Consider the following 27,056-nt stretch of genomic DNA (forward strand, 5'->3'; position numbering starts at 1 on the left):
ATCCTACCCTGGAGGGTTCAGTGCAGAAGCAGGATTGTGCTGCCTGGGGGAGGCAACTACCCATTCTGTGCCAGCTGCTTTGGACCTCCCACTTCAGCTCTCACAAGCTGGTTGGGGGAGTCTATCTTAGCCCTACTTCACCAAGAGGCCACTGAAATTCCCGCTGGCTCAAAGCCACATGGCTGATATGCGCAGGGACCTAGGAGAGAGTTGGGGCTGCAGCTTCCAGGATAGATGCAGGCCCTGGCCATAGGAGCTCACAGAGGGGGAGGCCAAGATCGCTACAGGCTATCAGCACAGTCATGGAGGAAGCCCAGAGGAGGCTCCCAAGCCAGCTCTAGGGAGACAGAGGCTACCTTGAGGGGGTGAACTAAGGGAAGAGTGAGCTGTAGTCAGGCTCAGGTGGTATCTGCCCAGCAGGCTCCCCTCCCAGCAGTGTTATTTTAGGAGGCTTGCAGAAAGAGGGCAATGCCTACCCCAAAGGAGACTGGCAGCACCACGGTGGAACCCCAGGCATCTGCAGGGGGGCATTGATGGGTGGGGAGGTACCAGACAGGCCCAGTGCTAGCCACTGTGAGTGATGCATTGCCAGAGACATCGGCCTCTGGCTCTGAGGGCCCCCAGCCCTGCTCCCCATCACCACATCCCTGCTCATCCCCAACAGAAAAGGAGAAAACTCAACTTCTTGAGGATTTATTGGACCGGGGGCTGTGCTGCCTTCCAGCTAGACCCCAGCAGCCCCTGCATCAGGAAGGGGCTGCCAGAGAATCAGTCCTCAGGGTCCCCACTAGTGTTCTGCATTTCTCCAAGTGCCTGCTGCTCCTCCGTCAGCCACACTGCCATGGGGTGACCTGGCGGAGCCGTTGGGAATCCTGTAAGTCCCCAGCTTGCCAAGTGATCTTGGCCATATTCCTTGCCTTGTCTGGGCCTTAGTCTCCTTACGCTCCATGGGAGTATGTTATTGTCCTGTCAAAAGACAGGGCTGGGCCCACTCACAGTCCAGTCCAACTCAGTATCACAGATTCCATGGAAGCAGATGGGGTTCAGATCCTGTCTGTGAGTCACCGTAGCTGCTGCTCTGAGGTCTTTGTCTCTCAGTTTCCGTCCAGCTTAAACCCATTCAGGTGCCAGGGCCTCGGATCCCAGAGAGCCAGGCATCCGCAACCCCTGGCAGGAGGAGGGAGTTGGAACAGAGCAGGGAGTGGGCCAACCCACAGGCCAGGTACTGGGGTGGGGTCAGGAGGAACTGGGCTTCTCCACAGAGGGGTAGAGCTTGCGCAGGCTGGAGTCCAGGAGGAAGTCCACTGACCTGTGGGGCAATGGAGGGTCATGAGCAGGCAACCAAGGGGTGCTAATGGGGGAATGGGAGGCAGGAGGTCAGGGCTAAGAAAGGGACTCCTGGATGCAGGACACAAGTGCCATCCTGGTGTCAGCCATCACCCTCTCTTTATTCAGTTGGGAAAACTGAGGCACAGAGAGGGTAAAAGACTCACACAGGACCTCAAGGTCAGCTATGTTCCTGAGGAGAAAGACTCCTCCTCCCACTCTATGTTCATCTAGTTGGGTTGGCCCCATCTCTGGTTCTAAGGGAAGGCACATGACCCAAGCCGGGCCGGTCGGAAAAGGGAAGCTGGCTCAGGGATGGGCACCCAGTCCAGTATGGACCAATGACAGCCTTCCTTGGGATTTTTGCTGTCACTATTAAGAAGCTTCCTATGGGGGGACTTCCCCAGCAGTCCAATGATTAAGACTTCACCTTCCAACGCAGGGGATGAAGGTTTGATCCCTGGTGGGGGAGCTAAGATCCCACATGCCTCGCGGCCAAAGACTAAAACATAAAAAACATAAAACAGAAGCAATATTGTAACAAATTCAATAAAGACTTTAAAAATGGTCCACATCAAAAAAAATTAAAAGGGCTTCCCTGGTGGTGCAGTGGCTAAGAGTCCGCCTGCCGATGCAGGGGACATGGGTTCGTGCCCCGGTCCGGGAAGATCCCACATGCCGCGGAGTGGCTGGGCCTGTGAGCCATGGCCGCTGAGCCTGCGCATCCGGAGCCTGTGCTCCGCAATGGGAGAGGCCACAACAGTGAGAGGCCCGCGTACCGCAAAAAAAAAAAAAAAAAAAAAAAAAATTAAAAAAAAGAAGCTTCCTATGGGGCTTGCTAAGCTGGGGGGAGGGGAGCTGGGAGCTGCTGGGAGCCATCTCTGTTCCCATGAAGGAAAAGTGACTGAAGCCAACACGGGGTGGGGCAGGGAGAAGGCCAGCAGAGAGACCCAGACCCCTAATAACATCAGTTGAGTGCTTGGATCCAGCCATGCCTCCAGGTAGCATAGCTTTGGACTTTTCGGTTATGTGAAACAATCAATTCCTATTTTACTTAACCCAGTTTCAGTTGGGCTTCTGTCACCAAAAGTTCTCAAAACCCAACCCTTCCAGGGTGCACCTGTTCCTGCCTACCTCTGGTGGTTTTCTAACACTGAGTTTTTTTTCTGGGAATTTACTTGTCCTGCGTCCCATACTCTCATAGCACCTCCTACCTTTATGGCCAGAGTACCTGCCAGATCATATGACAAGGGCCTAGACTGTCCTTTCTACCTCAGGAGCCCCAAGTGCCAGCCCTGCCTCCGCTACAACTGCTCTGTGAAAAGTGGATACACCCCCATACCTCTCAAAGGTTATCCCCGCCTGTAGGGTGGATGATCCCTGGGGCTGGGAGAAGCACCCACCTGTCGATGGGGTGGATGATGATGGGGATGGCCAGTAGTCCCAGTGCGGTGGTGGTCCACCTGCGGACAGCCAGAGGCCAGCGGGTAGCAGTGCCCAGGATATAGAGAGAGGCAGCACACACACGGTTGATAGTGAAGCCTGGGATGGCCACAGAGGCCAAAGCCTGCCACACGAAGGTGTCCACCATGGCCACGGTCACCCTGGTGCTGCGGCCTGCCTCAGGGCTTGGCACCTGGCAGGCACAAGAGACATTTAATCCAGCAGAGGCAGAGGCGGGAAACCCTGTGGACAAGGGGCATGAGGCTGGACCAGGGAGAGGGAAGTGAAGGGGGTTGGGGACAGAGCCACGCTAGTGTTGGGTTCTGGACTCCACCAATTCAGGGCTGAGGGTGGACTCACTCATATCCAGCACTAGGATATAGATTACGTCACCTGCGCTGGGGACAGGGTGCACTATGCTACAAACGGTACCGGGGTATGGAGTCCGCCAGGCCAGGTTGTGGGGACCGGACTGTCCCAGAGGGACTTAACCACATGCAAGGCTGTGGACTGACCACAAGGGGAGTGGACGGGGGTGGGGGGTTGAGGGGCAGGTTAACACTCACGTCTCTCGCTTTCTTGCCCTTGTCAATGGCATCAGCCAGCACGTAGGAGCTGGACACACCGTAGCTCAGCCACACAACAGATACAGGCACCAGGGAGCGGAAGGCCTCCCCCACCTCATTGGCGTAGCCTGGTGGGGAGGGGATATTTAATTCCTGAGCCTTTGGGTTGTTCCACAAGGGAGCACTTGAGTGAGCTGGTTCTTATGTCATTCTGCTGAGCAGTAGCTGGGTGACCTTAGACAAGTAATTTTACCCCTTTGAGCCTCAGTTTCCCAGCCTATAAAATGGCACTCATGATGCCCACCCCAACTCTCCCCTCGTGGAAGAGCTGAGCGCAGACACCGTTCTCATCACTCACTTGCCTTCACAGCCTGGGTTCTAGAAGCATCTGAGCTGATGGCCGAACAGGCAGTGAGAGAGACTAAAGGCAGCCCCACTGACCAGGGGCTCACCATATGCCAGGCCTTTATGTACTTTATCTCATTCTACCCTTAATATTACCACCCAATGAGCGAGACCCTGCGTTCATCCCTTTTTGCTGAGGAGGAAACAGGCTCAGAGCCAGGGAGGAGCCAAGATGAGAGTCCAGATGCCCTGACTCCACAGGCCTGTGCCAGGCATGCCACAGAAAGCGATCCGATCACCTGGTTCCATCCTCCTACCTGAGCTGCGGCTTCCACCTGGGAGTCTGACCAGCAGAAACCCCGAGGGCAGGGCTGGGAATACCAGAGCTGTGTGACCTTGAGCAAGTTCAGAACCCTCTCTGAGCCCAGTCTCTTCCCTGGCTGAATGAGAACTAAGATCCTCCCACCTTCTCCAGGTCCCTGACCGGCGTCTGGCAACCCCTGCTTCCCCAGACACGTGGTGTAGGGGCCGCTGTCCCCCTGCCCCGCGCTCACCCAGGTACCGCACCCACGTGTCCCGGAAAAGGTCGCGCTCGGCCCCCCGCGGGGGCGGCTCGGACATGGTGCTTCCTCCTTGGCCTCAGTCGCTGCAGCGTGTACTACCGCCTCGGCTTCCACCAGCACTCCCGTTCGCAGCGTCGGGACGAGCTGAGCCGAAGGTCCCCAACTGAAGCATAGGTCATGTAGTCCCCGCCAGCAGGGAGCGTCTGCAAATTCCCCCCGCGCACCGGAGCCCCTCTCCCAGGTTTGAGTTTTACAGCTTAATTTTCTTCACGTTTTCTCTAGAGTCGAGCGGTTGGCGCGATCCTCTTCCAGCACTGGCTGTAGTGTTGGAACCAAAGAGACGGAGGTTCAAATACGGGATGCTACACTTCTTGGCTCTGTGACCTCGGGCAAGAGCCTGTAACTTCTCTGTGCCTCACTTTATTCATTTGTTAGTTGGGCAACAGGACTGGTTCAGTCCTGGGACGCTTTCGAAGATTAATTATACAGTCGTCATTTATTGAGTTTACTACCGGCCAGACCATTGGCTAAAGACTCTAGATGGATTACTTCTTTAAACCCTCCCACCAGCCTGGGACACCGCCCCCCCCCCATTTTACCGATGAGTAATAGAGACACAGGAAAAATATTAATAGATCACTTTCCCAGGACATATAACTGCTGAGTAGTGAGGCTGGCATTTGACTCCAGGCAGTGCAGCTCCAGTTCCCATGCTCCTAAGGTGAGCTGAGTAAATGAGGCTGGGGGAGCGAATGGTGAGAACCCTGGTGATGTGGATGCTTGGACTCTTAGGAGTCCCTACCCCATGCTCATCTATCAAGCACTGGAGTCTAACTGGACCGAGCCTCTTCGGGGCAGGACCACGAATGAACGAATGAGGCCAGGGAAACGGGGTTGGGGTACAAGACTTCAGGGAAATGAGAACAGAATGAGAGGACGTGGGGTTATTGATTACTAAAGAGTAAACTCTTCCCCTGCTGCACCTCAGTTTACCCATGTGAGGAATAAGTGCACTTCACTAAAGCTCTGTGAATCCTTTGGGGGTACCAGCGAGCAAAGGCCCAGCCTTTAAAGACAGGCAGTCCTGGGTTCAAATGCTAGTTGTGCCGCCTATGAACTGTCAGCCACGCCTGTAAGAAACAAGAGTAGCCAAAATTTACTGAGCGTACACTTGTACCAGGCTTTCTAAGCGCTCTGAATGTATTAATTCCTTGAATCCTTGCAATAAGGTGATAAACACAGGGCTGTTGCCTGGTACCCAGGAGGCGCTCATTAAAGAATTAGCTTTATTATCATCAAATAAAGGTCACAGCCTCCCTGTTGAGGTCCCTGGTTTCAGCCCTGGGAGTCTTCATCATTGTAGGATCATGTAGGGCAGCCAGGTCAACTGTGATCTCGCAGGAAGCTGGGATCGCGACTCAGTGATCCTCAACCCCAGAAACACTGGCAGTGCCTGCGCGGAATTAGGAGACGGTCCCTAAAGTCACGTGATCGTCGCTTCTCCTTGACCCTCCCAATCCAGGTCCACCGCAGGCGCTGCGCGCGCTTGCCAGACCCGCACTATTTGGCGCGCTCTGAGAAGCCCGAGTTGGGCGGGGTCTCCGTCCTGACCGTTAAGATGGTCAGGTGCACCCTTAGTGCCCTTAGCAAAAATGGCGGAAGACGGCCCACCGGCTGGGCCAATCAGGGGGCGAGCAGGCCGTCAGGACGCCTTCAGCGCACGGAAGGAGACTAGCAGATGGCTTCTGCGCATGCGCTCCGCTTATTGAAGGGGAGAAGCAGGCACCCCACGGCGGAAGTTTGCGTGTGTGAGTAACTGTGAGGAGCGAGGCGCAAGGCGCTGACTTCCACGCCCTGCGCGCTGAACGTTCTTTATTCATTGGTTACTTTTCCTAACAGAGCGCTGTAAACCAAGGTCAGGATATCCTCCTGAGGGGGCTGGCTGGGAGCCATGCGGCCTCGGGACCTCCTGTCAGTTCCAGCCTTGCCCCTGACTCCTGCTCCCTCAGCTTGGCCGGACCATCTCCCCAGGATGGGTCAGGGCCTGGGTTTCTGAGGGGTGGAAGCTTCAGGACTCACACCCACCGCCAGCCTCCCTGGCCCTTCACGGAGCTGGGATCCCTGGAGGTAACTTTCCTGTGCTTTGTTTGCACTGAAGGACAGTGGCTGGGTACCAAAGCTCACTGTCCCAGGAAGCTGAGTCACTGACAATCATTAGTAATTTAAGAGGCAGCCAGTGGGACCCAGGAACTGCTGGATTCCTCGAGGCGAGGGAGAGGCCTGCCTGTCTACCCTTGAAAGGGAAGACCTATGCTGACTCGGGCCCTCTCCCAAGACTTGGGAAAAGCTAAAAGATCCTAGCCTGGGTAGAAAGTTCAGAAGAGCCTCAGACCCCCACCATAACTCTAGCAACCGGCTACCTTGCTATTCCTCATTATGATCTAGACTTACATGTTCATTTGGGAGCAAGTTCCTCCCCTGCAGCTGGCTTCCCTGAAGTGTTAGGTCTCAATTTCTCCCCTTTTTCCTAATTTCCTCCCTGCTACCCCATGGTTCCCCCCTCCCTGTCTCATCTGTCACTGGACAGGTGAAGTTGGCACAGCTTATAAGACAGATGCTGTCACGGTGCCCAGCCCCTGGGGACTCCTTAGTAATTTGAGAGGCAAGGAGGCCCACTCCAGCTAGTCTCCCTCTTCCTAATTCTGAAATGAAGGCTCCCCAGATCCAGCCCCGAGGTCTTTCTTCTAGCCCAGTTTCTTTGGGCGTCAGAGTGCTGGGAAAATGACTGCTACAAGGGATAGAAACTGACAGGGAGATGCTGAGGGAGCCAGGCCTGCTGTGGGAGGAGGCGTTACTTTGGGGTGACTGCCCCCAGCTGTTTCATCTTCTCTTCTGAGGCTTTGTCTGGAAGCAGGACCTCCACGGTAAAACTGACCTTCTTTGCATGAATGAAGCTGTAGGTGTTGTCAAACCGCAGGACATCTGAGGGGAGGGGAAAAAACAGACATTCAGGCAATTCTGACAAAGAGCTTGGACACAGTGATTTTGGTTGACTGAGCAAGGCAGTGTGGTAGGTAATGAGGCTGAAGGTAGCATAAGCAATGGTCCTTCACCTTCTGAAACCTAGTCTAGCTGGGTTACAATATGTTCATGAAGAGAAAAATATATAAGAACATGCCAAGTGCCAGATGAGTGGCAGAGACAGTCACGTCTGTAACAGCTTGGAACGAGGGGGCCCTGTAGACTGAAATCATGTGAAAGGCTTTTTAAAGGAGTTAGAGCTTGAACTGGGTCTTGAAAGGAGGGAGTAGAATTAGTTGCAGCAATAGTTATTATAATAATAATAATAGTAATGGTAACAACAGCTATTTATGTGACTCAATACTGGTATGGCAATCTATATATATTATTCACAATAACTCTTGAGTTCAGCATTAGTACTGTGTTATATAAAAAGAAAGTCACTGTGTCACACAGTGAGGAAGGGATGGAGCTGGAATTTCCCTCTGGCCTGCATTGCTGCCTGACTTGGGCCCTAGAAAGCCTAATCCTGTTCAGTTTCTGACAAAAGGTAAAATATGCAAACTTTTTTTTTTTTTTTAAAGAAGATGTTGGGGGTAGGAGTTTTGTAATTTATTTATTTATTTTTGCTGTGTTGGGTCTTTGTTTCTGTGCGAGGGCTTTCGCTAGTGGCAAGTGGGGGCCACTCTTCATCCGTGGTGTGCGGGCCTCTCACTATCGTGGCCTCTCTTGTTGCGGAGCACAGGCTCCAGATGCGCAGGCTCAGTAGTTGTGGCTCACGGGCCTAGTTGCTCCGCGGCATGTGGGATCCTCCCAGACCAGGGCTTGAACCCGTGTCCCCTGCATTAGCAGGCAGATTCTCAACCACTGCGCCACCAGGGAAGCCCAAAATATGCAAACTTTTGAACCAGAAACTTACCCCACAGAAAGATAAATGGACAAAGATGCTCAATACACCCCTATTTGTAGTAATAAAAGATGAGGAAAACTAAAATGTTCAAAGAAGAATTGCTTTAAAAGTTTTTATTGAAATACTATTCTGTATAAAAAGAAAGAGGTGAGCTTCATAGAAGTGACTGGGGAAACTAGTGACAATATATCCTTAGGCTAAAAAAAGCAAGTTGCAGAACAATTTGTAAACCATTTCTAACATTTTTGTTAATATATGTAAAAAAATTTTTTTTGGCTTTGTTACTTGGTCTACCTACATTGACAAGTTTTACAATTTCAAAATTCCTTCAAATATACACTGAATAACATATATAATTCCTATGAATGTATATGGGTGGGCACATGTCCTGTATATTATGGAAACACATAATGCTTCTAAAGGAATGGAAAATATTTGGTAGGATAATACACAAGATCTGTTAGTGGTTTCCTCTGGGGAGAGAAAATGGGCATGCAGTTGGCAGAAAAGGCTTCCAACCCTTGGCCAAGGAACAGACTGCTTTTAATCTAACCCTTCTTTTTTTGAGAAGTTTTTCCATTCCAGTCAAACACCCCTTCCAAAGAACAGAGTGGGAAAACAAAAACACTAGCTCTGCCCCTTCCCTATCCTGGTCTCTAACTTTTCCCAGCCAAAAAAACCCTGTGCATTTAATCCTGAGATTTAACCTTTCCCCTTTTCTGCCCCTGGATAAAATGCATAGTTTTAGACTGAGGGCAGACACACCATTCACCCTTTTCTTCATGGTGTGAAGTGAGTAATAGTCATTGATTTTCTGTCTGAGCCAGAGGTCTTTCAGGACCAGTGGTGCCTCTGGAAAGAGGGAAGCTTCCTCTCTGACCTGGATGACAGAGCCTTAGCAACCAGAGTCAGTCATGCTAGAGAAGAGGTCTTTGAGCTCCTTGGACCAAGCATCAGGATTGAGATGACTCTGCCTAGCATGATGTTCTGCCCTCAGAAACAAGGAAGGGGCTGTTGTGACGCCCAGGCCCGAGGGAAGTGGTTCATTTTGACACTAATCATGTACTCACAGACTTGTAGAGGCCCCAGAGATCCTCCAGGCTGGGGCTCCTTCACTTTTGTTGGGGAACTGACCCCCCTGAGAATCTGATGAAAGCATACAATTTCAGATCCCATGGAGCCCATCATGGACCCTCTGGGGCAGTGGTTCCCAATGGGAAAGTCACCATTCTGAAGAGAGGAGGAGCTGGGGGTAACTGTGCCCTCTCATTTATGTATTGAGAAAACATATATATTCTTAGTGTCCTTTTATTTCTTTTATATTCCAGATAGGAGAGTATATTGACTTTTTAATTATGTGTGTAGGTGGTTATAATATCTATGAATTTCATTTCAGAGTAGTAAAGGGGACATTAGACACCACTTATTATAAAAGGGAGGTGTTTGGTCTTTAAAGATTTAGAATCACTGTCTTTAAAGATCTATATCACTAAAGATTTAGAATCATAGACCCCAGATTAAGATCTGCTCTAGCCTACTCCCCTCATTTTAAGGAAAAAGAGAGCAAAATCTAATTAGAGACACTCGGAGAGTTACTGGCAAAGCTGGACTCAGAAACCGGGTCTTCTGGTGCCTAGAGGGGCTGTTTAACCTTCCTACAGTGCTTCAGCTCTTCTGGACCACAATGCACGCTCCAGATCTTTTTTTCTGAATCTTTTTCTTTCCTAGAAGAGTACTCTACACTCAGGACCTCAGGAAATATTAGTTGGGAGAAAAAAAAGTGGAATCTCCCAGTCAAGGCCCCACAAGCAGATAAACATTCCATCTGGGAATGTATCCAAGGGGAACTATAATTTGGGATTTGCAAACCTAAGCCTGATTATGTTAAAGGGTTCATGGTACTACAGAGAGGTAGTGGGCAGCGCTGGAAAACGGTTTGGGCTCTGCTGAGTTTGGGTAAATTACTTCCCAGGTCTGGGACCCCACTCTCTCCTCTGTCACATGATCATCTCTAGGGTAGTCTGTGGTCACGAGATCCTGTACCAGGACCCTAGGATTCTCTCCTGTCTCCGTTTCTTGGTGTCTATGCAGGCTACGCTGTGGGAGAGATAACATCCCCTCTCTATACCTCAGCTTCCCTGTCCTTTAAAAGAGAAATTCAAGCTTATATGTACAAAATGCTTTATGCTCTGAGGATGACAGTGTCTGGGCTGGTGCTAAGCCTTGTTCTTGATGAAGCACACAGTATACCGCCTTCTCCCTCAGGACCCGACAGCTCACTAACAAGAATACTTCTCCTCCCTGGGGAGCCAGACCACAGAGTATATGTGAGGAGGGGGCGGTGGAGACTGAGGTTGCTTGGGCTGTGGGGGAGGACACAGGATCTGAGGTTGGGGCAATGGTGTGGACAAGTACAGAGGCCAAGACATCTGTGGGGCTAGTTCAGACTTCTGGCAGTGCTGCCATGAAAACAGGGCGCAGGGCTTCTCCCATCTCTGGCACTATCTCCCCAGTGGCCCTTCTCCCCCAGGTTTTCCCCTAATGATAATAATGGTGGCCACAGTGCACTGAGTGCTGCGTGGCAGGCATTACGCTAAGTGCTGCACAGACCTGATCGCATTTCATCATCAGGTGTCCCTATGAGGTAGAGAATTTGATCCCCATTGTAGCAATCAGGAAACTGAAGCTCAAGGAGGCCAAGTCACTTGCCTAAGGACTAGTCAGTGGTCAAGTCCATCTCAGCTTGATGACAAAGCCCTTGCTGTCACTGATTTTCCATGCCTGGCCCCTTGGCTCAGACAGAGAGGAAACTGGAGATTTGATGGGGGTTTTGTGTGTGTGTGTATATGTGATTTTTCTGCTTATAAATGTAGTACATGTTCTTTGTAACATAAACTGTATTTGCAGGGCCAGTATAAAGAAACGAAAGCCCTCTCTAAGCTTCCTACCACCATTAGCATTAGCAGAGTCCCCAGAATTCTTTTTTTTTTTTTTTTTTGGTAGGTAAGAAGTGAATTTATTTAGAGAAACACACTCCACAGACAGAGTGTGGGCCATCTCAGAAGGTAAAAGCGGCCAACCCCAGAATTCTTTTGACCTTTTTTAGCCAAAGTGAGTATACATATATGCTAAGTCTCATGCTTTATTTTTTTTTAACATGTATCAGACATCTTATATGTCAGTTTATTCTCTTTAATGCGTATACTGTATTCCATTATATGGATGGACCATAATTTTCTTAACAAGACCTTCTTAAGGCCATTTAGTTTATTATCAGTTTCCCAAACTGCTAGGAACATCCATGTACCTATATCTTTGTGTTTTTGTGTAAATATTTCTGTACAGTAAATTTCCAGAGGTAGAATTGCTGAGTCAAAGGGAATTTAATCGATATTGCAAAGCTAAGTGAGGTTAAACACCTTTTCAGATGTCTATTTGCCATTCTTATTCCTCTTGGGTAAACTTCCTGTTCATGTTCTGTGGCCATTTTTTGATCAACTTGGAGATGAGTGAAGTTCAGCAGAGTCAAGGCTAGGTTTGTCAGCACTCTGCTCACCCTGTGATCCCTACACCTACGTAACGTGTTCTGCCTCTCTGATGTCTGGGGAGGGCGCATCCCCAGGAAATGTCTAATGGCAGTCACAGCCCCAGTTACACCTGGACCAGGTCACCTTGAGCCTGTCATCTCACCTCTCCAGGCCTAGGTTTCCTCACCTATGCAAGAGAGGTTGAAACTGATGGAGCTCCACTTCTAGTTCTAACAGTGTGAGAACTTAAATCCATGGAGAAAGAGGGACCTCCCGGGCAAACAGCTAGAGCAGGGGCTTCGAGCCAAGACAGAGAGACTTACAGATGCCAGGATTGCTGCAGGTGAGGGTCCCATCCTCAGGGACCAGGTGGGCATTGTACCTCTGGTTGGAAAGCACCTCTGTCATCTCCCCTGCCCTCTGCCGCTCCCCCACTTTGGTCTTCAGGAAAATCCCAAAACCGATGTCCGAACCATCCGACATGAACTGCCACCTGCAGGGGACACCCACCCACTTAGACGTGATTCCGTCTGCATGTTCCCTCTCTGGGGTCCTGCCACCAGGGCTTCTCCCACCCCAGCCCACCGCCAGCACCTATGGCCAGAAGGCTCAGGTCTCCTGGAAGGGTCCAGAACCCTACCTGAGGACGCAGCCTGGAAAGAGAATTTCATACTCCACTTGGTGGGAGGAGCCCCGGGAAATCTGCACACTGTGTTCATACTGCTGTTTCAGCTGGTCTCGCACGTAATACTTCTTGGGGATGTCACCCCCATAGTTGATCTAGAAGCAGAGCACGGAGTGAGCTGGAATGTGCATTTGAGCCAGGTGTCTCTGGTCACCTCCGGCCCCTGGCAGCCCATACCTTGGATTTACACTTGGGGTCTCCATCAGGGTCCGTCATGGTGCCCCCATACTCCACAGGCAGCTGGTCAGGGCTGACATATTTCAGTAAAACCTCCTTCCAGTTTGCTGGCAGGAGAGGGAAGGAAGGAGAGAAAAGGATCACCACCAGGGCAGGAGTTCATCACAGCCCTGGCAGTCTACACAAAAGAGGCAGAAAAAACCTGTCTGCCCCCGCACACAAAACATGGGCATTGGAAGCACAGGACGTGCGCACAGCTCTGCAGGGGGTTCAAGAAGAGCTGTCACCCAGATGACTGCCCTGTTCTGGACCAGGAAGCAGGAGACAGAGGTCCTGTCCCCACTGCCTCTGGCCAGCGAAGCAACCTGAGGCAAATAAATCACTTCATTCTGAGCCTAGTTCCTCCTGTCCTGCAAGGTTATGGTGGGAGTGAAGTGAACTAAGTACTTGAGAGGGTGTTCTTTGTAAACTGTAAAATGCCGTACCTGTATGAGAGTGTATTATCACTCCCAGGAAGAGGGGATACAAATATTTGAAGTGCAAGCAGGAGGGAACAAAGAAAGGAGGGGAGGGCATTCCACGCAGAGGGAACAGCGCATGTGGCAGGCAGGAGGGCAGTCAACATGATCTGCCCTAGTTAGACTGAGCGTGAGGGCATGACCACTGTCACCTACTGTGCTCACTCGTGATTTATTGAATGAATGCATCACTGTAGACCGACCCCTTAAATGGGCTCCCTTGGCTTTACCCCAGCCACAGTTTCACTTCTCTTGTTTTGTAGGCTGTTTGGCTACCAGTGATTTGGTTTTTTTTTTTCTCTTTAAATAACCAAGCCCTTTCCTGACTAGGAGAGTTTGCCTCAAGTGCAACCAAGGCTGAGATCCATTTCTCTGCCAGATTCCTAAACAAGTATCAGCCAAGGACAATATTTTGATACTGGATGGAAACCTTTCCCTGCTGACGACAGAGACCAGATATAGAGAGCAGCTCCAGGTCACAGGGTACCACCGAGCATCCTCTGTGGCTGGTGCTGCCCGTAAACCCACAGGGATGGTCCAGGGTCTCCCAGCCTTCAGATTTCTAGGGACTTGAGACCATGCAACTCCAGGGGTGCTTTAATCTGTGCTGAGTACCAGTGACCAGCCCAGGGTGAATTTCTCCCCTCCTCTATTGAAGATCCGGTACCTTCCCAGCCCGAGGCGGGTTTGGTTGAAAGGGTTTCAGGTGTGGGTGGGGGAACTGACTGAACCTCCTCTGCAGCCCCGCTGCCAGGAAACCGAACTGGCTCATGCTCATGGTGGGTGGCAGCCACAGAAAAGCCAAAAATCATTAGAGCCTTTTCCTCAGACGTTGTTTCTTCACCCAGTTCAGCTGGAGGGTTGGAATAAGGCCAGGAGGATTCTTCCCATCTCACAGAGAGGAACTGAGGCTACAAGGACAGAATTTGTTGCACTAGAGCCAGGACCAGCACCCAGAAGTCCTGTGCTTTCCAGACTGCTTTGCACCACACCCAGGCTCAGCACACATTTGGAAAACCTCCACTTTCAGTGTGGTGCCTGAAGGTGAACATTCAGAAACCTTCAGGATTCCCTACCCCCAGTTCAACTCCACAGGTGGCATTAAGCCGTCCACGAGCCAGTCCCAATCTCCCTTTCTAGGCTTTTCTCCCACCACCCCACATCACGCTCCAGCCAAACTCGACTCCTGCCTGTCCCTGGCTGGCTTGATTCCCATGGGTCTTCCTTGCTGGCTTCCCCTCGTCCCCTGATGTTCTCCTGCTGCCGTGCCTATCCAGTGTCCGTCTGCTCTCTTCCCCGCCAACCTCGCAATCGCTTCTTCACTCCCTGGTGGGCTCCTCTTTCTCTTCATGCCCTTGAGCCTGGATATTCCCCAGGCTTCAGCCTCTGTTCTGTGGGCAGTCTTACCTCCTCTCAAGGTTTTAGCTGCTGTCTCTATCTAAAACTCCAAATCTCCAGACTGGAGTTTGCTGCTAAGCTTCAGGCCCAGGCATCCCCAACATGTGTACACCTCACAGACTCCTAGAACTCAACTTCAAGCCTTTCCTTCTGACTGTATTATTCCCCAGTGGAACTAACTGCATCAGAATGACTGCAATGCTGTCACTCATGCCAGATACCAGGGAGCCATTCTAGATTTCTCTTCCTCCCTTCCTACATCCAGTCAATTGAGTTCTGCTGTTCCACTTCCTACGAAAGTCTGAAATCCATCCTCTCCTCTCCGTCCCTACAGCCCCCGCCGTGGCTCAGGCTTGCAACACCTGGTACGTGGGCTGTGGCCACGGTATACAAACTGGTATCTGTCCTGAGAATCAGGTCCTGTACCCCACCCCCTGCCCCGGCTCAGGAACTCCTCTCTGGTGCCCAGTGGCCGGTGGAGTTGTGTCCCAGCTTCCCGACACAGTGCCCTGGATTCTCTGTGACCCAGCTCCTGGCACCTGGCTCCCTCTCCACGTCATCTCTCGCACACCCTGCCGTGTGCCCTCTTCAGCTGCCCGTGCCATGGTGTGTAAGATCTTTGCTCATTGTTCTTATTTCTGCCCAACAGCTTCCTGCCTTGCTTCACCTGGCTACCCTACTCATTCCATAGCTCGCAGGTGAGGGAGGCATCGCCCCCTCCCCAGGCTGGGCGGGGTGAGTGCCCCTGCTCAGTGTTCCCATGGGCTTTTCACCTCTCTTTTACACGTAACATCTTGCGCTGATATACATCTGTTTGTGTCTCCCTTCTCCGAGAGGCCACAAGCTCTTCAAGGGACTCTGTCTTACCTCTGTGGCCTTGACACCTACCTAGTCCAGGGCCAGGCACACAGCAGGTGCCCATCCAATGAATCCATGCGTACTTGCCCTCAACTGAAAGCAACCTCTGCTCCTGTGACCTCCCTTCTCTGCCGCATCTATGCCTTTTCTTTTTTTCTTTTTTTTTTTTTAAAGGAATTTTATTTATTTTTTGGCTGCATTGGGTCTTTCTTGCTGCACGTGGGCTTTCTCTAGTTGCGGTGAGCAGAGGCTACTCTTCATTGCAGTGCGCGGGCTTCTCATTGCGGTGGCTTCTCTTGTTGCGGAGCATGGGCTCTAGGCACGCGGGCTTCAGTAGTTGTGGAACGCGGGCTCAGTAGTTGTGGCTCGCAGGCTCTAGAGCGCAGGCTCAGTAGTTGTGGCGCACGGGCTTAGTTGCTCCATGGCATGTGGGATCTTCCTGGACCAGGGCTCGAACCCGTGTCCCCTGCATTGGCAGGTGGATTCTTAACCACTGTGCCACCAGGGAAGTCCATCTATGCCTTTTCTAGTTTGTGTCCTAGCTTTCTCTTAAAAGTCTCCTGTTTCACTGCAAGCTTATTGAGGACAAGGACTTGCATTCCATTCATCTTTGAATTTCCCCGGAGTGTCTGAGAGAAAGAGTTCTTAGGAAAACAGACAGGAAGCCCCTTGCTAGGGCCCAGCCTGCTCCTGGGTCCCACTGCTCCCAAACCAGCAGAGGGAGCCTTCGCCCCGGCAGCTCTGGCTCTCTAATGCCATCCCCAGCGGGGCTGCAGCCATGCCATGGAGTGGAGGAGGGTCTGGGCTACTCACCCCCCAGGACCATGATCTTCTTACGAGTGTCCTCACTCAGGAAGGGTTTGATGAGGTTATAGGCCACAGGAAACAGCTTGGGGGCTGGAACAGAGACCAGGCCATGTGAGGCCAGGAGCAGTCCCCACTCTGTCCCTAACAGTGTCCACCATAGCCCCCAGTGTCTGGCTATGCACTCCCTGGTGCTGTGGAGCCCACACAGGCAGCCCTATGTGAGGCTCGGCTTTCCTGTCTGTACAGGGGGGATGGTCTTCCTTTCTCACGGGGCTCGGTGGCTCAAAGGAGGTAACGAATACTAAAAGCTTTGTGAATTACAAAGTGGTCTGCGTACATCATGGGTCGGTCTTCTGAACAGGTCCTAAGACCCCACCCTCCACCCCTGACTTCGGCTCACTCTATTTCACTCTCCTTAATCTGTCCCAGTAATATTTTTGGCCCCTCTTTCCCATTGGGCTTCATCACAGGTAGTTGCCAACTTGCCTTTAATGACAAAAAGACGCTTCAGTGTTTCGGGGTAATTTTCCTCAAACATGCAGAGAAACTGTGGAAAGAATCCAGTGGGCTCAGAACTCTGTGCCAGGGAGGGAGGCCCTTCTTCCTCTGGCTTCCCCCACCCCACAGGGCCTCCTAGCAGAGGGACCCACCCCCCCAACCCACCCCCCGACCCTCACCTCTCACCCTCCACCACCCCCGAGCCCTGGCCTTCACCTCTCCATAGGCCTCCACAGCTGGCTTCCAGAGATGTTTGAGACCAAGCCCCTCACAGTCATAAATCAGGGTGATGGTCTCTATCTTGTTCCCCGTCTGCAGGGGACAGAGGAACAGAAAGTCACATCAGGCTGCCCCCACACAACACACACACGGAAGCCCACCCCGGTTCAGGGAAAGTGCTGATTGTACCCTGCACCCATACTGCAACCAGATCCGGCAGGGCCGTACCTAGGGTTTTCCGAATCGAGATAATTACCCCAGGCCGGAACTGCGGCCTAGACAAGTCACCCTTCCCGTTTAGATCTCCGTGTTCTCATCCAGTAAACAGCTGGGTGAACTTAGATTACATCTGAAGTTGCTCCTGTTCTGCAGTTTGACCCGGTGGCCCCCCTCGTCCTCTGCACCCCGTGCAGCCACTCATCTCGCAGGCACAGATGCTCTCTATCCAACCTAAGCCCTTAAGGTGCATCTCTAACGCTTCTCTGCGTGCCCAGCCCCACAGGGCCTCTGCGCACACTAGGTTCTCAGTGAATGTGGATGACACTGTTGAAATGTCCCCAAACGTATCACATGGTCTCACTGGATCTTTACGACTGCTGAGGAGGAGGGCAGGGGAAAGGACCATGGCAGCTCCGCCTCGCTCTTCAGTCTTTTTCCAGTAAGAGAATTAGCTGTCCTTAGCTTTGTCTGAATTCAGAGTTAGGGAAGCACAGAATCTGAGCTCACTGACACCAGCGGCACCCAAATACTTGTCCAGGGATAGGGTGGTCCCTGACAAGGATTCCTCTGGTGCCCAGATAAAGGAAGAAAAGTAATGATAACGTAGCATGTTTTCTATGAAGCTAAACTTTACCCAATTAAAGGACGGCCCTTTATTCTGGGACAATGCCGTCCCTATAGTTTGGTGGGTTAATTATGACAATTAGGGACATAGATCAGTCCCTAAAACTTTGCAATTTCACTGGTCTATGAAACCTAAACATCAGGGCCTAAAGCTGCCCTTAAAGCCACGTGTGACACCCACACTTCTGCGTGACCACCTCCACCGGGCGTAACTCCTCTTCAGCCGTGCTGGTCCCCTCACCTTTTCGGTCTGGCAGGCGCACTCCCGCAAAAGCAGCTCGCAGTCCCGCATCTTGGTCTTGACCAAGTCCTGTTTGGTGGCTGAGAGGAGCAGACCCTTGGCATCCAGAGGTCCAATGATGTCGTACCAGATGGGGCAGCCATCCAGGTCATAGCCGCACATGCCCCCTGAGAGATACTGTTGGACCACCTGGGCCCAGACAGAGATGGGGGTGCCTGGTCAGCAGGCCCCGGGCAGCCATACCTTCCCGGTGTCCAGGGCCTTCCTCTGGGTTCATCCGCCCCTGGGTGCCAATGGATACTCATTCAATGACTTGGCATTGTCAGACCTTTCCTCTGAGGGTCCCAGTCCCATAGACCCAGGATACAGATCATGGGTCTAACAGACCTCACGTGGTGTGGGGCGGGATAATCTGTTCTCACCTCTGGAGGCTGCCAGCTCATGATGTTGTCAATGTCCTTTTGCTTTCGGACCTCCACATGCTGCAAACACACGAGGGCTTTAAAAAAGCAGGGCGGGGAGGGGGTGGTCCTTAACAGGCATCTAGCAATGGGTGACAGCACGAACAGACCACCGGACCACAGGTAAATCACGAGAAGGCAACCAGCAGGAATGGAAAAGAAGGAAGTGCCTGTTTCAGAGATCTCAGCAGAACAGATTATAATTCTTGGCTGGCCCAGAACTATGAAAGCTCTGTTTCCAGGGAAGGGAATGCACTTTGTCCTGGAGGATAAGGCAGTACGGGTCGGCTAATACTCAGATATGTCACATAAGCCACAGGCGGTGATTGGGGTGGGAGGGGGTGGACAGAAGTCCAAGCACGGCGTGATTCTGATGGGCAGAAATGGAGGCAACAGTGGGCTTCGGAGCCAAATGGGTCTCACCTTGCGGAGCATGGCCTCAGACTTCTGCAGGTCAAAGCTTCTTGCTATAACAGGGAAACGTGGTCAGGGTTAGGATAGCAGCCTGGGCGCCAAGGATGGGAAGATTTCCCTGCTCCTGTGCGGAAACGCCTGCTGACTCTCAGATCACCCCACATATAGAAGCTAATGTGAGGACATTCACTGCTTCTAGAGCACCACAGCCCCTGGGCTTGTGGGGAAAGCAGGTCAAGGTTCAGGGCAGGTGGGGGCAGCATTGCAAGTTCAGGGTCAAAAGAGTTTTACCCTAGTGGATGCAATCAGGTGAAGGGTCTTATCTCCTGTCAGGGAAAGCAAACCCTGGGCCCCCTTATCATTTACCCTTCTCCTTCCACAAAGTTAATCTCCTCCACGGTCTAACATCCAGTCCTGAGAGCTTGACCTGTGGTTCAAAGATGAATACAGCTGCCGCATAATCTGGGGCAGGACTGGCAGAACATTCCAGTAGGATGGAGGGGAGATGAGCCTCCAGTCAACCTTGCCATATCCTCAGAGGACCCATGCATACCCCAGGGGGACACAGAGGGCCCTCGTCCTCCCAGGGTTCCCAGAAAGTTTCAGAATTAGAGTTCACCTGGCTCAACTCAATTTCATGTACAAACCCTGACATGCTGTCCTGCTCAAACTTGAACACAAAGACCTCCCTGCCCGCCAAGGCCATCTGCTCCCAAACAATCCAAGCTGCCATTTGCACACAGCCCTCACTATTGTACTGAGCAGAGACCCTCTACAGAGACATTCAGAGAGGAGGGGTGGGGGTGCTTCCTCAGCCACGTGACCACCTTTCCAATACTCGCAAATTCTGTGCTGCCACCCTGAGTGCTCCCTGCTATCATGCTGCCCGTCCATGGATCCTTTAACCATCCTTCAAAGCTTGGTTTCAAGTCCATCAACTTCCCTTTGGATGTTTTCCAGTTTGCCAGTGCCCCTCTTGAAGTGTGTGGTCCAGAGCACAGGTGTTGCCTACCCTTCTCCAATTAAGCCTAAGAACTTTCTCGGCAACAGGCCAGGCCCTTAACTCAGGCGAAGCTTACAGTCAACTGAAACCCCCAAATCCTTTTCACCTGTGCTGCTTATGAATCCTCTACCCCATAGGTTGAGAGGTGGTTTTCTGGATCTATCCCTATCAGATTTCATCTTGTTATGGCCAGCTGCATTTCATCTTTTTTTTTTTAATTTTTTAATTTTTGGCTGTGTTGGGTCTTCGTTGCTGCAGGCAGGCTTTTCTCTGGTTGCAGTGAGCAGGGGCTACTCTTCATTGTGGTGCGCAGGCTTCTCATTGTGGTGGCTTCTCTTGTTGTGGAGCATGGGCTCTAGGCACACGGGCTTCAGTAGTTGTGGGACACGGGCTCAGTAGTTGTGGCTCATGGGCTCTAGAGCGCAGGCTGAGTAGTTGTGGCGCATGGGCTTAGTTGCTCCACGGCATGCGGGATCTTCCCAGACTAGGGCTCGAACCCATGTCCCCTGCAACGGCAGGCGGATTCTTAACCACTGCGCCACAAGGGAAGCCCCTGCATTTCATCTTTTAAAGAGTTTCTGAGATCCAGATTCTGACCAATTTTGCCATTTGACCTATGAACTGTCCCTCCCAGCTGTATGTCCTCTGTGGGTCTGATTGACATCCAGATCTGCTGACAGCCCTGGAACCTGGGCCAGACAGGCTGCCCTCTGGACTGTCACCAGCCCCTTAATCACTGCTCTTCGGAAGTGGCCGAGCACATTCCTTGACTCTGCTGTCCTGAAATGCAGTCCACTCACCTGCACTCAAGGATACGACAAGAGATTTGACCAATGCCATACCCTGTCATGTGTGCTAGACACACGTTTGCAGGAATGAGCAGCCTTCCCTCTTGGGAAGTTCCTTCTCATGGTCACCCTTCACATGCCATTGTAGCAGCAGGGGGCAGCTTTCAGAGGAATATAATCTGGGTTTGCATCTCAGCCCTTCCACCTTCTTCCTGTTTGACCTTGGACAAGATACTGCACATCTCTGGCCAAATCATCCAGTGAGCTAGAAACACTTGGAAGATGCAAGGCACCATGCTATCATGTTGGGGTAGCCCAGCTGGACCTGAAAGTGGGAATCCTCCATGGGAGGGACACGCCCAACTGTGAGGAGAGTCATCTTCCTTGGGAACAGGAGTGGTGGTGAACTTCGGGCCCCCTTATCTCAGGGAGGCTCTCCAGTTAACCTTTAGCTGCTGGGGTCCAAAATCCAGGGTCTTTTAGGGCCCTCCCCAAGTTTCCATTGCCCCTGGCAGTACCGGCCTGATGCCTCTCCAGGGCTCCTGCCGCCCTGGTCAGGGGCAGCTCAAAGCATGGCTTAGGGCACTGCCAGAGAGGCCGGCCTGGGAGCAAGCTGTCCTGGGTTCTTATTTGATCTCTTCCTGTCCTGGAAAACAAAGAGACTCAGACCTGCTCTGCCAGGCTCACAGGTTTCCTCCACCTCCTCGTTTTATCTTGCCATCTGAGCCCCCTCGCTGGGGTGCCCAGAGCTCAGGCCCACTCAGGGGGAGGCAGTGATCTGTGTGCCTGCTCTCGGGCCTGGGGCCCAGCAGAAAGCCAAGCCCGTGTCGGGGGAAGGGAGGAACCCAGTGCTCACTCGAGAAAGGGAAGAACCCAGTGCTCACTCACACCTAGATTAGACAAAGACATTCGGCTGGCATGTGCCTTGCAAATGTTTCCTTTAGATGAAAAGGAGAAAAAGAAAAGGTTTCTCTAAAAAAAAAAAAAAAAAAAAAGGGGGGGAATTCCCTGGTGGTCCAGTGGTTAGGACACCGAGCTTTCGAGCTTTCACTGCCGAGGGCCCAGGTTCAATCTCTGGTCAGGGAACTAAAATCCCGCAAGCTGTGCGGCATGGCAAAAACAGAAAAGAAAAGAAAAGCAAGGCGACAAAAACCCTAATTGAAATTCACAGTAGAGTCTGACCAGGCCTGAGCTCCTGCCCAGGGAAATGTGAGGCACAAATAAAGTGCAGAGGAGATATTTCCTTGGTTTGAAGAGGCAGAGCTTGGTTTCAGGAGGCAGCTGTGGCTTACTGGAGAGGACGATGGCCTGGGAATCAGGGGCCCTAGGTTTCTGCCCTGATTCTGCTTCGCATTAGCTGTGTGCCCTCAGCTAAGTGCCCTCTCCTCTCTGAGCCTCAGTTTTCTCATCTGGCAAATGAGGATAACTGCACTCTTCTATATTCCTGCAAAGAGAGGGGTTATCCCAGGACTGGGGAGTTGGGGTGCCTGGGAAACCAGGGCCCCAGGCCAGCCTTCTCTCAGATAAAAAAAGAGCTGCGAAGCTGTTCAATTCAACAGCTCTCTGAAACCACACTTCCCCCACCTCACAGTAGCTGGGTAGTTTGTTTGATCATCTTGCAGCTGGCCCTTTAATGCAGCGCTGTCTGCCCACTCTCCCCACCCGCCCCCTTCCAGCTACAGCCCTTCAGCAAAGGCTGGGCCAAAATGTCCTCCAGCTCTGGACTGACTCCACCGCCGCCTCTTTGCTGCCTCTCCACCCTCTCTGAGTGGGTGGGCTGGGGGGAGTTCACAGCTTTTTAGGGGGAAAAGGGCAAGTGGCACTTTCAGAGGCACACAGGGTCTGCTCTGGGGGGCCTGCTAGCTATCAGCCTCTCAAGAGTGTGCCAGCTCTATTCAGTTTCTGGACAGAAAAGGAAAATACATCTCTTCCCCTGTCCCAAGACTCGCAGGGTATACATGTGTGTGTCTGTGTCTATAAATAAGTAATTGGCCATGACTTATACTTTAATATTTTGGGCTCTGATTCTGTTATCACGATTTAATCTCTGTTAATCTAACACAGAGGAATTTTCTCTATTATTTCTATGTCTGGCAATAAAGTTTCTACAAAGCCAAAAAAAAAGTGTGTCACAAGAACCAGAGAGGGTGGCACATGACTTGAATCACAGGAGAGGAGGAGAAAGAAAAGAACAGAAGGATTTCAGGAGTTGCAACATGGGGTTGAGTCTGACCCTGATGCTAGTAGAAACGTGTACACTGCATCATCACGGGCATAGCACTGTCACGTCCCATCTTGCCATAGGCAGGGCACCCTGTCTCATCCAGCTCTCCCAGAGAGGAGCCTCAGACAGATGTTCACCCCTGGACCAGGTACCAGAGCCAGGCCAGGGCAGAGCTGGAATGGACCTCAGGGCCATGGAGCCAGATGATGGCTTGAGGGGAGTTTTGTTAACCTAGGTCAGGCTGAACCCCACCCACCGTGTTCCCCGTGCATTCTGCCCCTCCTTCAAGCTGCCACAGAGAGGGCCAGTCTCTCCCACGGGCCAAGACTCTGGTTCTAAGCTTGGCTCTGCCTCCAACTTCCCACAAGCTTGGGGCCTTTCTTGGCTTTTCCTCAACCTGTTTCCCCACATCCATCGGCAGAGTAGATTCATCGAGTGGATGGAAAGGGCACCGGGCTGGGAGTCAGCTGACCTGGCTCTAGTCCTCTCCCTGCCTGCAGTTCAACACTGTGCGACTTGGGGCAAGTTACCTCACCTCTCTGAGCCTCAGTGTCGTTATCTATCCAACAGGAGGGTTGAGGTTATATCATTGCCAAGAACGCTTTTGGTTCTGAAGGTTGAATACTCCAGATTCTGAGATTGCCTGGGGCAGGGTTTCCAGAGGGTGCTATTCTGTTCCCCAGCCCAAGCCCCTGCCCCAGCCTCCCGCAGCCCCTTTTTCCTCACCTCGGAGCCAGCGCAGGAGAAAATAGTCATCTGGATTCGGCAGACTGGGCAGCACATCCTGGACATTCTCCCGAAACTGTAGGGAGAGGCAGCTGGGTGAGTAGCAGGTCCCACCCTGACCTCCCTCTGCCCGGGACTCTCCATAGAGGTTTTTGCTGGACCCCTGCTCAACACGGGTCAACTCTGCAGACACTGGCTGAGCACCTGAGCAGCGTGGGACACTCTGTCGGTCATGCTGGTGGGAGCTGAGTAGCAGGAGGAGGTGAGAAGGGAGTAAGACACTGCCCCTGCCTGGCTGTGCGCACTTACACGCTCCAGTGTGATGGCTGGGCAGAACAGCCCCCAGCTAACCGCCACAGTAGACACTCTGGGGTGTGCCACAGCAAAAGCGTAAGTTTACCAAGCATTCCTCGTGTGCCCAGCACCGACCTCGGTGCTTATTCATTCTTCTAGAGATATTACTGCTCCCGTTTTACAGATGAAGTAATTAAAGCTCAGAGAGGCCAAGTAACATGCCCAAGGTCGACAGCTAGTAATCAGCAGAGCTGGGATGCAAACCCCGGTCTGTCCCAGGCCAGAGCCTGCACTCTTTCCACCATGGCCTGTCCCCTTAGTAATGGAATGGTGAGCAATGTGTCCAGGGAGCAGAGGGAAGGAAGAGTTTGATGCTGACTGGGGCCAGGAAGAGGGTGGTCTCACACTACTTCATATAAAAAATGACATTTGAGCTGGGCTTGAAGGACTCCAAAGGCAGCAGGAGGAGGAAGGAGGGCAATCCAGGTGGAGGGAAGAGTTCCAGCCAGAAGTCATGAAGGGGGAAAGTGTAGGGAGTGCCAAACAAGAGAGCTGGACAGTGACCCCAAGGATGGCCACGCCCCCTCCAACTGCTCATTACCCTGCAGGTGAGCATGCCCCCACGTGCTGTGCTGTCCCCAAGCCTCCTGCTCCCAGCCACTCACCTTTCCCTAGTCAGTGACCTACAGGGCAGCCACAGAGAGGATCAATGAGGACCCGCCACCTCTGCCCCTTGCCTAGGTCAGCCAGGGCCTCAAACCATCCCATCCCCCAAACAGCTCCCAGACCCCCAGGGAGACTGGCATGAAGCCACCCCTTACCAAGGACACTACCCAGCCCCTGATATCTAGTTTAATCACCACCTAATCCCTTCTCTGCCTGACTTCCCCTGCAGGTCAGCAGTAAAATCTGAAACCTCCCTACCCGGCCTCCCTGGGATGGGGAGGCCCAGCCTGGGGCAAGGCCTCCATGGGACTGGAGCCTCTGCCCCACTACCACGGCAGAAGACACCTGCCACCCGCCCCCTCCACCACTTTCTCAGCAATGGAAAACTGCTGTGGAGGCTCCAGACCTAAGACTGGACCCAAACAGCTCCAGCTCCAAGAACAGCCAACCTTCCCTCTCTCCCCAAGGGCAGCAGGGGAGATCCAGCTGGTGGGAGAGGGTCCGGCTCTGGAACTGTTGCCCCCTCCTCTGCCCAGGCGCCAAGGCAAAGCTAGGCTTACCTCCTTGCCTTTTGAAGAGCATCAGCCCCAAGTCCCCAGCCCGGGAGGGGCCTGGGTTGAGGGAGGGGCCTGGGTTGCAGGACGGGGTGGGGAGCTGGTCTCAACTCAAACTAGCCCCAACCCAGTCAGTCACCGGTAGGATCCTAGGCTTTGCACTTGAAGCTGCTCCTTTCCACATCATCTGGTCCAACCTCCTCAATTCCTTTCCTCAAGGAGCGAACAGAGAAGGACCGGTTTTGCCCAAGGTCGCTGAGAGACTTGGTGCCAGAGCAGGAGCCATCCAAGTCTCCTAAGAAGCCCTCCGGCCCTTTCCATCGTGCCACTGCCCCTGCAAGAGGAAAACCTCCCGGAAATGGGAGGAAACCTAGGGCCCTGCCCCTGCCCCTGCCCCCAGGGCCCGGCTGCCAGTCCCGAGAATGAACTTTGCCTTTGTGCCCTCAGCTGCCTCCGTGGGCTTCCAAGCAACCACTTCTTCCCAGGTGGCAGCGCCAAGGGCTCGCTCGCGGCTGGGGCCGGGACGACCAAACTTCCCCGGGGTCCCCTCGGCGGACGGAGGGGAGCGAGGGAGGGGGCGACCGCGGACCGCTCGGTGCGGTGGCTGCCGCTCCTTCCGCCGCTCGCCGCAGACCCGCGCTCGCCCCCCATCCAGCCCCTTCCCAGCCCGCTGCCGCCAGAGGATGGGGTCCATCGCCCGGGGCGGGGCCGGGCCGGGACGGGGTGAGGGCTCACCTTGGCCAGTGCCTCCTTCTGCCTGGGGCTCAGATCGCCGACTCTGCCGCTCATCGTGGCCCAGGCTCTGGGCGCGGCGGTTGCGGCAGCAGACAGAGCACGGACTCGTTCTCCGCCGCGGGAGTAAAGTCCCAGCCTTTTGCCGGGGCCGCGGTTGGCAGCCAAGCCCCGCCTCTTAAAGGATCCCAAGGGGCGGAGTAGGGAGAGATGCGCTGGGCGCAGGAGCGTCTGACGCGGGTACCCTCCGCCCTCCTGAAGCGGAGACCTGAGCAGGAGGCGAGCAGGAGTGCCCACCCGGTCCGAGGCCCGTAGACATGAGAAGGACAGGAAGTCTGTTGTTCCAGTCCCCAATTTACCCTTAGCTTACACTGTGACCTTGGAGGAGACACCTGAACTCTCTAGGCCTTACTGTCCCCAACTAGGTGCTATCTATTGAGCTCTTCTAAGATCAGGTCCCCACGGTGCAGGACCTCTCCCTCCAATACGAGACGAAGCTTGACTGATGCCTCTATAGGGGACCAGGGGACCCCTAAGTCTAGCCATCGCCCTGCCTCCAGGACAGTGGCCTTGGCCTTTTCTCTCTGGGACTTCTGCCCTCCTCCTGTCCTGCCATGGATTTTGGACCACTGCTGCAAACCCAGCTTGGGGCCTTTCAGTGTTAACAGCCTTTCCCCTCCCCCTTCGGGGCAGGCAGGCTGAGGGGGGGTAAGGAAGCCCAGACCCCATCTCCCCACCCAGAGCCCTGTCCTCCGCTTCTGACCTTCGCAGCTCTCTGAGAGGCTCATAAGGTGCTGGCACCCTCAGCTGGCATGGAGGGTTGCTTCCTCTCTGGGAATCAGAAGACCTGGGTTTGAATCCTAATCTTCCCCTTGTTTATATGAGACTTCAGGGAGCAACTTCACCTCTCTGAATCCAAGCTTCTTCATTCCCTAAATGGATTTGGATGATCTGGACCCTGAGTCAGCCTGAGAGGATAAAGCAAGCTAATGTACATAGCTTGCCCTGCACTCAGGGCAGTGCCTAGCACAGGGTTCCCCTATGTGACCACTCCTTTGTCCGCTCTGCAGAGCTTCCCTTTGCTGCCTGCCTGGCCAGGCTTCAGCCTCGGGGTGGAGATGCAGGGTGGACGTGGAGGAAGCCACAGTGAAAGCGATGGCCCAATGAAAGCGGGCCTTCTATCAGCTTATCTGCTTCCCCCCCCAACTCACAGCCAGGGGCCAGAGCTGTGGGTTCCCACGTAGCTAGC

At 53.0% G+C, this 27,056-nt stretch overlaps 2 protein-coding genes across 6 annotated transcripts; both read right to left on the reverse strand.

Annotated features, from left to right (window-relative positions):
* Nucleotides 1-677: 677 nt before the first annotated feature.
* Nucleotides 678-4,697, reverse strand: MTFP1 (mitochondrial fission process 1). Its single transcript, XM_030860952.2, has 4 exons — nt 4,235-4,697; nt 3,336-3,463; nt 2,730-2,962; nt 678-1,309 (listed from the first exon to the last, which is right to left on the reverse strand). The coding sequence occupies exons 1-4, from the start codon at nt 4,299-4,301 to the stop codon at nt 1,237-1,239; spliced, it is 501 nt and encodes a 166-aa protein (XP_030716812.1). The 5' UTR covers nt 4,302-4,697; the 3' UTR covers nt 678-1,236.
* An 818-nt stretch (nt 4,698-5,515) lies between these two features.
* On the reverse strand, nt 5,516-25,968 carry LOC115855473 (SEC14-like protein 2). Of its 5 annotated transcripts, none has more exons than XM_030860799.2 (12): nt 25,811-25,968; nt 23,562-23,637; nt 18,830-18,873; nt 18,368-18,427; nt 17,946-18,134; nt 16,859-16,954; nt 16,631-16,691; nt 16,151-16,234; nt 12,564-12,670; nt 12,342-12,481; nt 12,025-12,194; nt 5,516-7,225 (listed from the first exon to the last, which is right to left on the reverse strand). In XM_030860799.2, exons 1-12 carry the CDS (start codon nt 25,862-25,864, stop codon nt 7,095-7,097), a joined length of 1,212 nt encoding a protein of 403 aa, XP_030716659.1. In that variant the 5' UTR covers nt 25,865-25,968; the 3' UTR covers nt 5,516-7,094. The 5 variants fall into 5 exon arrangements, with proteins under 5 accessions (XP_030716659.1, XP_069903037.1, XP_060166188.1 ...); XM_070046936.1 differs by lacking the exon at nt 25,811-25,968 and adding an exon at nt 25,215-25,395; XM_060310205.2 differs by lacking the exon at nt 25,811-25,968 and adding an exon at nt 25,082-25,205.
* Between the last annotated feature and the right edge of the window lie 1,088 nt (nt 25,969-27,056).

This window comes from Globicephala melas, chromosome 13 (genome assembly GCF_963455315.2).
Source record: "Globicephala melas chromosome 13, mGloMel1.2, whole genome shotgun sequence".
In the NCBI taxonomy this organism is placed as follows: Eukaryota; Metazoa; Chordata; class Mammalia; order Artiodactyla; family Delphinidae; genus Globicephala; species Globicephala melas.

Bases quoted from the DNA above. Each gene is read 5' to 3' on its own strand.
- MTFP1 (XM_030860952.2), bottom strand. From the start codon at position 4,301: ATGTCCGAGCCGCCCCCGCGGGGGGCCGAGCGCGACCTTTTCCGGGAC. The intron at 3,464-4,234 runs GTGAGCGCGGGG...CCTCCCCACCAG, and splicing joins CACGTGGGTGCGGTACCTGG to GCTACGCCAATGAGGTGGGG. The intron at 2,963-3,335 runs GTGAGTGTTAAC...TGTGCCTGCCAG, and splicing joins AGGGCAAGAAAGCGAGAGAC to GTGCCAAGCCCTGAGGCAGG.
- LOC115855473 (XM_030860799.2), bottom strand. From the start codon at position 25,864: ATGAGCGGCAGAGTCGGCGATCTGAGCCCCAGGCAGAAGGAGGCACTG. The intron at 23,638-25,810 runs GTGAGCCCTCAC...CTCTCCCTACAG, and splicing joins AGAAGGAGGCACTGGCCAAG to TTTCGGGAGAATGTCCAGGA. The intron at 16,955-17,945 runs GTGAGGGGACCA...TGTCCCCTGCAG, and splicing joins GCGCCTGCCAGACCGAAAAG to ACGGGGAACAAGATAGAGAC.